General features: G+C 36.8%; 1 protein-coding gene across 9 annotated transcripts in view; it reads left to right on the top strand.

Annotated features, from left to right (window-relative positions):
- TCERG1 (transcription elongation regulator 1) overlaps nt 1-13,032 on the top strand; it is a 61,956-nt gene that overhangs the window by 8,707 nt on the left and 40,217 nt on the right. For 4 of the 9 annotated variants that reach the window (XM_025925066.2, XM_086701202.1, XM_086701195.1 and 1 more), the window contains exons 3-7: nt 644-796; nt 1,696-2,149; nt 6,975-7,217; nt 11,548-11,610; nt 12,763-12,963. In XM_025925066.2, coding sequence (XP_025780851.1) covers nt 644-796; nt 1,696-2,149; nt 6,975-7,217; nt 11,548-11,610; nt 12,763-12,963 — 1,114 coding nt within the window. The remainder of the gene's footprint in view (nt 1-643; nt 797-1,695; nt 2,150-6,974; nt 7,218-11,547; nt 11,611-12,762; nt 12,964-13,032) is intronic. The other 5 variants (XM_086701249.1, XM_086701239.1, XM_025925067.2 and 2 more) reach the window with 3 other exon arrangements.

Here is a 13,032-nt window from a genome sequence, read left to right as displayed (position 1 = left end):
TTTTTTAATTATAATGTTATGTCATTTAAATTCTTATTTTCCACTAAAAGTAAAATGGGTAACTATTTGATTGTGTCTTTTAAAGTTACTGATGTTTATGTGTTTGAGCTACATTATTAGTATTGCTTCAAAAAATAGAAAATGACGAATATTTTCCTAGCTTATAGTTGCTTCTTACGGGAAAAGAGAATAAAAGGGTTAGGTAGAGCCGATTTTTCTTTTCTTAGAAAATTATTTATAAAATAATGTTTCTGTTATGGTTGGTTCCTGCGATAGGTGACCTATGGAGGCATTGGTGTGCCTAGTGTTAAACAAGATCTATGACTCATTTTTTTCCTTTTGAAAAGTAGCCAGTGCCCACTGTATGAAATATGCAGTTAAAGTGTAAAGAATAAAGCAAGATTCACCCATAATGCTATTCACCCTGTTGGTATTTTCATATATTTCCTTCTAGTGTGTTTAGTAGTCATCTTTGTTAAAGAGTAACTTCTATAACCTTGATGAATATATTTGCATGGACTAGTTTTTACTACTAGAGTGAAACTAGTTTCTCTTATAGTACTTGATGTTTGGGTAGAATTTACTAATTTGAAGGTAAAAAAGAGAAGTACAAATGACCATTATTATTGTTGTTAATTAACAGAGACCACCTTTTATGCCTCCACCCATGGGAACCATGCCTCCTCCTCCGGGTATGATGTTTCCACCAGGAATGCCTCCTGTGACTGCTCCTGGTACTCCAGCACTGCCTCCTACTGAGGAGATATGGGTTGAAAATAAAACTCCAGATGGGAAGGTAAATTATAAAGTATATTTAGGTTGTGATCTTGGTGACAAGAGTAAAAGTTAAGAGTTCTGGCAGGTGGAGATCAACGACAGTATCCTTGCCAATTAAAATGAGTCTCAGATAAGCACTGGATAGGGTAGAACTCAAGAAAGGCTCACTGGATTAGACTTCTGCACAGACATAAGGTTGTCTGGAGTGCTTGTATATGTTCATCTGTGATTCTGAGTCCCCAAAGTAACTCTGAGGTTTAGTGTTTGCCAGGAGGACTTCTGGAACTCAGCATATAAGAGTACTCACAGCTAAGACTAATTACAGTGAAAGGATCCAAAGCAAAACCAGCAAAGGAAAAAAGGTACATGGGGCAAAGACGGGAGGAGACCAAGCACAAGCTTCTAAGAATCCTGTCAGTGGAATTACATAGGACATGTTTAATTCCTCCAGCATGGAATGGTTACAACATGTGTGAAGTGTTGTCTACCAAGGAAGCTCACCTGAGCCAAGGTGGTTTTCAGGGAATGATGGGAACCCTCTTAAAATTCAGGTTTCCAAATGCCAGTCACATGCCAGCTTTGCAAGCAGGGCTTTCTGAAGAGAGCATTCTAAGGCCTGCTTTTAACTTTCCGCATAAAATAGAACCTCGATTTTCCTTTTTGTGTTAAAAATATAGTGTGCTCATTATAGAAAACTAGGGGAAGGGGGAGAAGGGGGAAATTACTTAATAGTTTCATACCTATCATTACCTATGGTTTCAACAGCCAGTTTCTCTTCTCTAAGCTTTTTTTCCCTCTTTTCTAAGTTTTTTTTTTTTTTTTCTTTTAATGCTTCTTAAGAGAAGGTATAGTTGCATTAGTGTTTTTTAATGATAGTTGACAGATTCTGGGATACCAATGATTTTGCTTCCTCTGCAGGTTTATTATTATAATGCTCGGACACGTGAATCTGCATGGACCAAACCAGATGGAGTTAAGGTTATTCAGCAGTCAGAACTGACACCTATGCTTGCAGCCCAGGCTCAGGTTCAGGCCCAAGCCCAGGCGCAGGCCCAGGCGCAGGCCCAGGCTCAAGCGCAGGCTCAGGCGCAGGCACAAGCACAAGCTCAAGCGCAGGCGCAGGCCCAGGCCCAGGCCCAGGCTCAGGCCCAGGCCCAGGCCCAGGCCCAGGCCCAGGCGCAGGCACAAGCACAGGCTCAGGCGCAGGCGCAGGCACAGGTGCAGGCGCAAGTACAAGCACAAGCAGTAGGAGCTTCCACCCCTACAACCAGTAGCCCAGCACCTGCAGTGTCCACTTCAACATCATCATCCACCCCATCCTCTACCACTTCTACCACAACAACTGCCTCTTCGGTTTCGCAGACAGTATCAAGTGAGTACCAGCCAGCATGTATTTTCATTTAGGGGTTAGAGAAATGGACAGGTAGGGACTGCATTGCAAAATGATCCTAGTGTTTCAGGTATTATCCTTCATGTTACTTAAAATACATTTTTGACATTAAGCCTTTTGGGTTAAAAAAAGAACAGGAATTTCCATTAGTAGAAGAAATAATTTGTCCTGTTGGAATTCACAGAGCTAAACTAGGAAGTGCAGAGTAGCTATCCATCTTGACCAAGTAATAACGCTGGGTGCTGTGGGGTTTGTAACATAAGTAGAAGTCTTGGTTCCTGTCTCACAGGGCTTCCAGTTTTTCTAATTGAGGCAAGAATAATGCATGTGAAACAATTAGAGAGTAGTGTGCACAGCTATACGGTGAAAATAGAAGATGCAGGAATTTAAGAAAAGGGAAGAGACAAGTAAGTGGGTGGACTGTGGGTATTGAGGTTGATCGTGAAGGATGTGCAGTAGGATTTGAGTGGATTTGAAAGTAAAGACCGGTCTTTCAGGTAAGGGGAACATCATAAACAAAGGTCAGGAGATGAGGATAAATGCAGTTTATTGGATTGTTAAGAAGCTCTTCTGAGGTGGGGAGGGGGAGTTATATTGGTTAACAGATTAAGAGTGAGACCAGGTTACAGAGAGTTTTAAGAACCAGGCAAATGGGTGAGGTGAGCAGGTTCCAGGGTCTAGCATAAGTGTTCTGGAAGATTTTTCTGGTGCTCTTTTTTTTGGGTGAGGGGTAGTATTGAAATAAGGGGAAGTTAGTAGGAACTTTTCAGTAATCTCATTTAGAGGTAGGTAGGTTTTAGAATGGGATATGGGCAGATGAATGAGGAGTGGAGATAGAAGCAGTCAGAAGGGTAAGAGAATTTTCAGGTATAATGTCACAGAGGCCTCGAGGTTAGACTTTTTCTAAAAAGATGAGAGGGATTAATAGATTTTAGGAATGGGGAGAGAAGATTTTATTAATTTGTTTGAAACCATTGTCATTAATATGTATACTATTAGCTTTGGGAGATTTCTGTTTATATATATGTTTTATATATCTTTTTAATTTATAGGCTGAGGTTGAAGTCCAAAATATTTAAATAATGATTTTATTGATATGATTATTTGTTATGATACTGGTATGAAGATGCATAGTTATTCCTATAGGTGATTAGAAGTTGGATTATCTTGCTACCTCGATAATAGATGAGAATAAGAAAAGTGCCCTAGCTTCAGGGACTTGGGAATTATTAGTGTATTTTATCCTGAAAGAAATTTGTAAATGAGAGAGATTCATAGTAGATTCAAATTTTATCGCATTTGATTGATAGAAAAAGTAACTGAGGAAGTAAGGTATACCTAATATGGAGACAATTAAAAAAAATTTTTTTTTTTATCTTTATTTATTCTTGAGAGAGAGACAGGATGTGAGCAGGAGAGGAGCATAGAGAGAGGGAGACACAGAATCTGAAGCAGGCTCCAGGCTCTGAGCTGTCAGCACAGAGCCTGACACGGGGTTCGAACTCACAAACCATGAGATCATGACCTGAGCCGAAGTTGGATGCTCAACTGATTGAGCCACCCAGGCGCCCCTGGAGACAGTTTTTTAATGGCTGCACTTGATATTTTTTTAACAGCTTGGGGGAAAATGCACTTAGTAGGGAGATGTAAATAATGCTTTATAAGTCTTTTCTTTCTTAGCTAAGGTGAATTCTGATAGAGAAGTGTAACGGTGACCATAGCCAGCTGACTGAGGGGCTTTGCCATTTTAGAGGCTAGTGCTTCTAAAAACCTGTGTGGTAAGGCAGGAAACTGCCAGTTTTTATGGAGTACCTGTTGTGGTAATGCCAGAAAGGGATTAATAAAAGCGTTGCAGTTCTATGTGGAGGCTCTGTGTTGTTTATGCTTTGTTCCCTTTCTTCTTAGGAAGGAGAAATAGTAGTACTTTGTTTTGTTTTTTTTTTTTTTAATTTTTTTTAACGTTTATTTATTTTTGAGACAGAGACAGAGCATGAACGGGGGAGGGTCAGAGAGAGAGGGAGACACAGAATCGGAAGCAGGCTCCAGGCTCTGAGCCATCAGCCCAGAGCCCGACGCGGGGCTCGAACTCACGGACCGTGAGATCGTGACCTGAGCCAAAGTCGGACGCTCAGCCGACTGAGCCACCCAGGCGCCCCAGTAGTACTTTGTTTTAAGCAAGGTTGGAGGTGAAATAATTTAACTGTCCTATATTCCATTTCTGTGTTGGAATGGTCTGTCCATATAGGCCCATAGCTGTCTTGCTGTTATGAGCTGTTCTATTCAGAACTCCTTTTTGTCCTTTTTTGCACTGCACTTCAGTGATTGGGAGGCCTTTATTCTAAGAACAGAATAGCAAAAGGGTGTTCTTTTTACTGCCTTTAAACATTAATTTTGATGTTCTGAGTATTCCTGACGTCTGTTTTTATTTCACTTGGTTCAGTATCCTGAAGTGTTGTCCTACTACAATCTTAGTATTTCTCCATCTGTTGCACTCGCTTGTCTTTTTTCATTAAGATCTGAGGCTGGATAAGTAGTATATTTTGAGGCCTAGCATTTTACTAGTTATTTTAGCAAAAGGAGTTGGTAGGAATTTTTCTGAGCATTAAGTCCTAGCTACCATTCTCCTAGTTTCCCATTGAATTCTTTCATTGCCTTTATCTCTGTCCTTTCATGACTCATGGCCACTAATCAAATTTAGAAAATCCTGTGTCAGCAGGAGGAATGGGTTGAGTGAATAAATTTTTGCCATCTCCATTGGTGTTCTTTTCTGCTTGAAATTTGATGCTTTTGTAACTCCTGTTCTTTCCTGACTACAGTATTTTTTTATCTTACCTCTGGTAAGATTACCTCTAGTAATTATATCTAAATATTATTACCATAACAAAAAAAAAATGTACCTGTATGAACTGCAGTATAGACCTGTGGGTAAATGAAAATAAAAATGAAGAAATTTATATTTTAGCCCCAGTTGAGCATAAACTCATTTTATCCGGTGCAAGTTTGTGAAAAATGCTGATGAAATCCTGCTTCTCAGGGAAGTTGGGAAGAATAACTAGATATTTATTTTCAGCCATTACAGTAGATTACAAATGCTAAGTGGTATATTTATGGGACTGGGCAAATGTTGCATGTAATTTGTATTTTTCACACTGTTATAAAATTATATTAATATGATACTGTACCCTAAGGCTAGGTCTATGCTAGACCAACAATTCATTCCTGGGCCCCTGAAGATACTTGTTTGGCCCTGCTGTCTATTTAGCCAAGGTGAGTCCCTCATTAACAAGTATGAAATTGCTCACATCTTCCCAGCCTAAGTGAGTTTTTCATTATTAGGAGCTGAAAAAAGATACAAATTTTGTCAGTTGGAGTATTGGGTGGCTTGTATTAAACAGTGCGTTTTCCCTTAGGATAAAATTGGCATACAGATTGGGAATGCACTGTTTTATTTTATTTGATTTGATAAATTCATTCTTAGTCCAGTACAGGTAGTTTGAAATTTTTCTCTACATCAGAAACAAAACAAAACAAAACAAAAACCCATGAAATATTTGTTACCAATGAATTACCAAAAATGAGTTTTGTGTTAGAACTAAATGGGTTATAAAATTACAAAACTGTTTTATAATATTTGAGTACTGTAACTTCTGAAGTATAAAATACATATTTTATTTTTTGGTCACAGTTTGATTTTAAATGTGATAACTAAAGATGAAATGTTTTATTTTTGATACTTAAAAAGAACGTATTGGAAATAAATTATCCCAAATTTCACATTCTCCTGGTCTCTCACACTGGAAACCTGAGTTGTTATTATTATTATTATTATTTTTTTTTTACCTTCTTATTTTGAAATAACTGTAGAGAAACCCAACTTGTTTTTTACTCCATTTGTTCATAGTCAGTCATTAGTCACTGCATATCTTTTTCTCTCTGTTCTTCCTTGTTTGGACAATTCCAGATAGGTTGAAATTGATTTTCCCACCTCTGTTCTTGCTTTCCTTCCTGTTCATCTGCCAGGTTAATTCATCAAATGAACACTGATTAATTCTCTTCCATAGAGAAACCTTCATTTTGCCTCCCCTGCACCCCTTTTACATTCATGAAGTCGCGCAAATAACACATGAATGCATTCTTATAAAAAAATTAAACTCTAATGAAGGATATGTAGCAAAATGTGAAAGGCATGCACAGATGTAATGAGTACATACATGTTGGTGTGCGTTCTTCTAGGTCATTTCTCTACATTTACATAATTTCTTCCTTTCCTTACCCAGTAAAGTGCAGACTCCTTAGCCTTCTGTCAAAGCCTTCTCCTTTATGCCTCTGGTCTGCTTTCCAGCCATAACTCACTGGTTCTTTTGGTATGCCTATTGTTTTACTAGTTGACTGCTTGCCTTGTATTTTCTAAACAGTTCCCTTTTGCTACCTCCTCTTGGCTTTTTACGCACTTTTCCCACCACTTACTTATTTTCTCCTTCCACTCTGTCATTGTCCTTGTTGAAATCCTAATCTTTCAAGGCCTATCATCACACTATATAATTTTTTCTGTACCCTCTCACAGTTAGAAATGGTCTTTGCGTCTTGATTTATACTCCTATACATTTATCGCATTTCACTTTGTATTTTAGTTAATTTTTATATTTCATTTAACTTCAAGCTTCTTGAAGACAGAGACCTTTTTACAAATTTCTTGCAGTGCATGGAATGGGCTCTTAAATACTTAACTGAATGAGTGAATGATGAATGAATATAGTGAAATGGTTTATGAAGGAATGATACATATTTTTGTTTTATCTTTTATCAGCACCCACAACACAAGATCAGACCCCAAGTTCTGCTGTTTCAGTTGCCACGCCTACAGTTAGTGTTTCAACTCCTGCTCCTACAGCCACACCTGTGCAAACTGTTCCCCAGCCGCACCCCCAGACGTTACCTCCTGCTGTTCCTCACTCAGTACCTCAGCCAGCAGCAGCAATACCTGCTTTTCCACCAGTCATGGTACCTCCGTTTCGTGTTCCCCTTCCTGGCATGCCAATTCCGCTTCCAGGTAAATGAATGGGTGAGAATAGTCCTTCTAGCTATGTTTTCATATTGTCAGTTAGTTTGTTCTCATGTGTCTGTTGCATTTGAAATTTGCCTTGAATCTCACCTGTTTGAAATGTTTTTAAAAGATTCATGGCTAACGGCAATATTTTCTCTTCAGTTTTGGTAAATGTCCTTTTTTTGTTGTTGTTTACATGTCTTAAAATTAGAGCCACATTTGAAGCTACACTCATTTTTGGATAATGGCCTCAATGAATTAAAAATGATCATCTTTTCCTGTAACTATGTTCAAATGCAATTTTTTTTAAAGGACTGAGTCTGTAAAGTTGAGAAATTACAAGTTATTAATAGCTGATACTGAGTGATTTTCTATACTGTGCCCTGTTCTAAGCACTTTACATGTGATAACTCAGTTTAATTTTTGCAATTATCCTAGGAGGTAGGTACATAGACAGGCTAAATTACTTGCCCTTGATGCATAGCTGATGAGTGATGGTGTTGGGATTTGAGCTGGGTGCTCCAGACCCAAATACCATGCTCTTAATAACTGTTTTACTGGGAGGAAAGTGTTAGTCACCTAACTATAAGAAATTGATCTAAAGCAAAGCCAGAACTTAACCCTTGTAACAGTTGTGAAGGGAAGTATAACCTGCACCGTGTAAACATTTAAGCAATTCTAGTGAGATTGTGGAGTAGAATTTTCCCTGTAGGGATTAAACAGTGACAGTGTTGGGCATCCTAATTTGAATGCATTTGTTGTTGACAATCACGTTTATCCCTTAATCCATGTCTGTTCTCCTAGTATTACAACTGGAAGCTTTTGACGTAGAGACCTCGTGTTCACAGTTTTTGCTGTGAAGTTTGTGGCAAAGATGAATAGAATGTAGGCCTCTTGTCTCCCGTTTTCACATTCCTCCCACTATTATTGCCACTTTATTGTACTAGTTTTTATGTAAGAAGAGAGTTGTACTACATCCGTTTCTTAGATTTGCACATATTTTAATTATAACTGCTTTTCTAATTGTCTTTTTCCTTGTGCCTGCTTGGAAAAGAGGCAGTCACTTAGATTTTATACCTTAGCAAGAAAGAAAAACCAAAATTCTAAGAATTAGTGGTGTTTTTTTTTCCCTATAGGAAAACCTTTTGCACATTGTTAATGTAGTGTCAGATAATGCCCAATATGTGATGTTTTAAGAAACTCATATCACTTGAAAGAAAGTAAGAGGGAACCCAGAAAGTTTCCTCATACTAGGGATTACCCTTTTTCTAAATTAAATTTAAGACAAGCTTTTGGGTACCCTTTGGATATACTTTTTGTAGAAAACCAAGTGATACATGGAGAATAGCTTGACATTGGTCATAGCCTCTCACAGTCTTGGTCAGGGATAGTATTCAGACCAGATACTGGATTCTGAATGATCTCAAGGAGCATGGGGTTGTTAATTCTGTAGAGAGGAGATTGAGAGGTAGCATAGTAATGTTGCTGAAGTAATTGAGAGGCTTACTAAAAGGACTTTGTTTTGCTTTGAAGTTTCTCAACAGGACCAGTGGGTGAAAGGTCAGAGTAGCAAAAATTCATTTCTATAGAATGTTGAATTTTGTTACAATAAAATCCCTTCACTTATATCTCTGTTTTGATGTCATGGTCTTCTCTGACCCTTACCCCCACTTTAAAGTTTGGAACAGATGGTGGTGACCATTTGAGCAGATGAGGTGGTACCTATGAAGTTTGGCAGTAACAGGCATTTAGTTAATGGCAGCCACTAATGTCATTTTGTAGGTCATTTGGAAGAGACCTTGAGTTAGATAATCTGTAAAATTTTGTCCAGGTTGCCAAAGATTCTTTAAAGAGAGTTAATGTCTTCTAGAAAGTAATCATAATATTTGTTTATATAGTAAGTCATCTTTGATACTAATGTTCATTTTCTCATTCTCCCTTTTTTTTTTTTAAGATTTTATTTTTATTTTTAAGTAATCTCTACACCCAATGTGAGGTTTGAACTCACACCCCAAGATCAAGAGTCGTACGCTGTACTGACAGAGCCAGCCAGGTGCCTCTCCTATTCCCTTTTAATTCGGTTCTCCAAGGTGCTTTAGTGAAAAAGAAAGAAAGGGAATACTTGTTTTTTTTTTCCTTCCCAAATCTTTCATATATGATGGGATTGATCTCTTTTTCTATCATTTTTTTTTTCTTTTTATCAATTTGGCAGTAAGGTGACAGGAAAGATTTAGATATAATTTATCTTGGAGTTTTAAGTTCTATCTGTAATAGCAATGTATGGGTCTACTGAGAATGATTAAGGAAAGGATCGTCAAACAAGATAAAGGAAAGGAGTGGAAGAATTGTAGGTGAAGTACAGGAATAAGATTTGGAATTGGGGATAGTAAATTGGATTAGACTTCTAGCACGTCTTGTAAGACTATAAAATCTTAATTTGGAATTTAAGAAACTTACTGGCAGTGACATCAGAACTATTCAAAATGCTAAATGGAATATTCTAATTTCCTAGTAGAACACAGTTTGAGGATAAAGTTACAGGAAAATTGAACAGATGTTCCCTTGAAATAGAAGGTTAAACATTTAGATATGTGGTAATTTTGTGACTCTTTTGTATGTAATCACCCTCAAAGAAAACGTGAAGTTTATCTTATGTTTTTAGCATGAGAAGAAACATAATATGACCTTTCAGTATGGTTTATGTGTTGTTAGTCAAATACAGGAGTTTTGTGTTGGCCCAATTTATGTTTAACAATGGCGGTTAGGCCTAAATATGAATAGATTTGGTTTTGTTCTGTTTAAGTTGAATAGTTAAAATTACTTTTTGGGGGATGGTTTTGGAGAACATTTTTTGAGAATAAAGTTCATATAGTCTAAGAATTAAATTTCCAGTGCTTGCTTAATAGTTTCAGTGGTCCTGCAGATGGCAGTATTTATACTAATTTAAACTTAGTATGTGCTGTAACTTCCTTAACCAAATGAATTTTTCCATTGCTTTCTTACAACATCAGGGAAAACAAAATTATACATATAACTTAACTCAGCATGCTTTTATGATCCAGTGCTTTTGTTTTCATTTCAGAGTTAATAGAAAGTTTAGCTTTAATATTCTTTATTTAAAATAGTAATTAAGAAATTAAAGACATTTTTCGAAAACTGGCAGTATTTTTGTGTGTGTGTGCGTGAACTTAGGTGCATTATTTACAAACCCAGGGGTTTAATTTCAATTTTCACCTCTAAGTTAAGAGAAATTTCTTTTCCTGTACTTTAGTGGGGCAAATAGTATATTATTTTGAATTTTTATTGGTACCAAACTAGGTTTAGTTTTTTCAGCCAAAACAAATAGAAATTATAATTCAATCCCTGAACCCCCTTTCCTCCTGCCTTTGGCCTTTTCTTTTAAAAAATTTTTTAAATTCACACTTCATTTTGGATTTCTTCAATTAATCAGTCTTAGTTTTCCAGCTTTCCCTTTCATTCCCTTTTTATCACCATTGTAATGCATCATGATGAGTCTTCATTCTTCTAAGAACTGTACGTAATTTCCATTCTTTAATACAAGTGCTACTCCTTTAGTTGGCTTAAATAATAGAGGTTTCTGAAGCAATCAGCCCATGTAGTCATTAATGATACTAAAGGGGCTCTCTTTATGTTTACATTTAGCCTGCTTCAACATTGTTTCAAGCCTGTGACGTTCCCCAGAGCAGGCAGTAAACATGGATATTTTGTCATTAGCTGAATGCTACCCTTCTCTTCATCTATGCCCATTTATTTAAAATGTTATTTGCAGTGGAATATTTGAATCCATCTCATACCTTACTGTCTTCCTTTCTCTCGCACCCCTCTTTGTCCTATCTTACTCTTGTTCTACTTCTGCATGGTTACGCTCCGTGCCTCAGCTTCTGCATGTAGTTCCCACTTAGCAGCACAGAGAAAGTGTCTTGTCAGTGTCATGCTGCATCTGCCTTTCACTGGTATCTAAGCAACAGCAGCATGGGTTTGATGTCCTGTGGGGGAATGTCCCACGTGAGAACTTGTTACGTCTGTATAATGAAGGGGCTTCCTTCATTGAATTTAAACTCTTGAGACTCCTTCAAATATTGTCAGAGCTGGTTTGATAAAAAGGTAATTGATGCTATAATTTAGAATTAGTTATCCTTAGATTTGGCACTACTTCCCACAAAATGTCACACACAAAGAAATTTTACTCCATTCTTGGTCTTTTTCATTGGAAATAGCATCCTAAATTGTAGTGGTCAATTATTTCCCTGAATCCCAGTGGTAGCCGACATACCATGGCAGCTTTCCAACGTATGCTTGCTTATCCATTTTACAGGTGTAGCAATGATGCAAATAGTCAGCTGCCCGTATGTAAAGACAGTCGCTACCACCAAGACCGGTAATTTTTAAAACCATCTTAGTTTGTTTTGTCTGTAAGTTGGCATGGTAGTGAATGTTGTTGTTTATCCTTTTTATTTATTTACTTTTGCCCAAGTGAGTGGATTTTTTTATATTTTTCTTTTTAATGAGCAGTATAAATGCAGTTGTCATATTTGGCCAACACTTAATTTTCCCGATTGCCTGTAGTATTAGCTTCTTTGGTTCACAAAAGCAAATAAGGTCAGATCACTTTATATCTTAATTTTTGTAATAAGTGTAAACAACTTCATTCTCATACTCATAACATTTAATTTTGTTATTTTGATCTGTGTTTTTAAGTTAAATATAAAAAAATCATTTCCATGTGTAAAGTGATGTGATTATGCTTGCATGCTAGTGAGTATATGTGTGTGAATATTTGTGTGTGTAGTATAAATTTACATTGTAAAGTTATTGAAGATAGCTGCCTGGAACTTAAATCCTAGAAGAGGCTTTGAGGGTTTTTGTTCAATTTGGATTCCTATATCCTTAATTATTTGTGTAATATCAGCTTGTTTAGCTGTATTGTAAAAGAATATTAACCTTGGCTTATCTTTTAAAAAAAATAGAAGAAATGACCTTTTTTAAGGAAAAGACTAAACTGACAAAACACTTAAAAAGGACATTGGACTTAATCACTTATCTGTTGAAGTAGATTTGATAATGAACTCAGTCTTTTACTTTAAAACTGAGAATTTTATTCGTACCCTTCTAGGTACCTTAGAACTAGGAAATAATTTTGCTTCAGGAAATATGCTCAGGAGATATGCTTGTTACCTTGATTTCATTACAATTTGAGAAATCCTTTATAAAAATACATTTCTAGTCACATGTAGAGAATGTGTCATGATTTTTATAGTTTATGGTTAAGACTTCATCTTAAATGTGACCCGAATTTTTGACTGTTCTTAAGTTACTTCTTGAGTTGATTTTCTGAATCTAACTGAATTTAGACTTCAGAACTGAACAGGGAAATAGCATTAAGTGATTCACGTTTTATATGATTTGTTTTTGTTCCAGCTTGCTCATTCATTTATTAATATTTAATAGAAAGATTTAGCTCGTATCTTAGAGTTTTATTTTGCATTGCAGTTTGATGCTTGGACCTAACTGCTGCTGCTTCTTCTTTTAGGTGTATTGCCAGGAATGGCCCCTCCTATCGTACCTATGATCCATCCCCAGGTTGCTATTGCGGCTTCACCTGCTACCTTAGCTGGAGCAACAGCAGTTTCTGAGTGGACTGAATATAAAACAGCCGATGGAAAGACATACTATTATAATAATAGAACATTAGAATCAACCTGGGAAAAACCCCAAGAACTAAAGGAAAAAGGTATAGTTTTCATGACTTGTTGAGACGTAGTAAAAACTGGGATGCTATTAATAGAGTGCTGTTTGAAAT

Source organism: Puma concolor, chromosome A1 (assembly GCF_028749965.1).
Source record: "Puma concolor isolate L17-30 chromosome A1, mPumCon1.1.hap2, whole genome shotgun sequence".
NCBI classification, from domain to species: Eukaryota; Metazoa; Chordata; class Mammalia; order Carnivora; family Felidae; genus Puma; species Puma concolor.
This window is presented reverse-complemented; position numbering and strand designations above follow the sequence as displayed.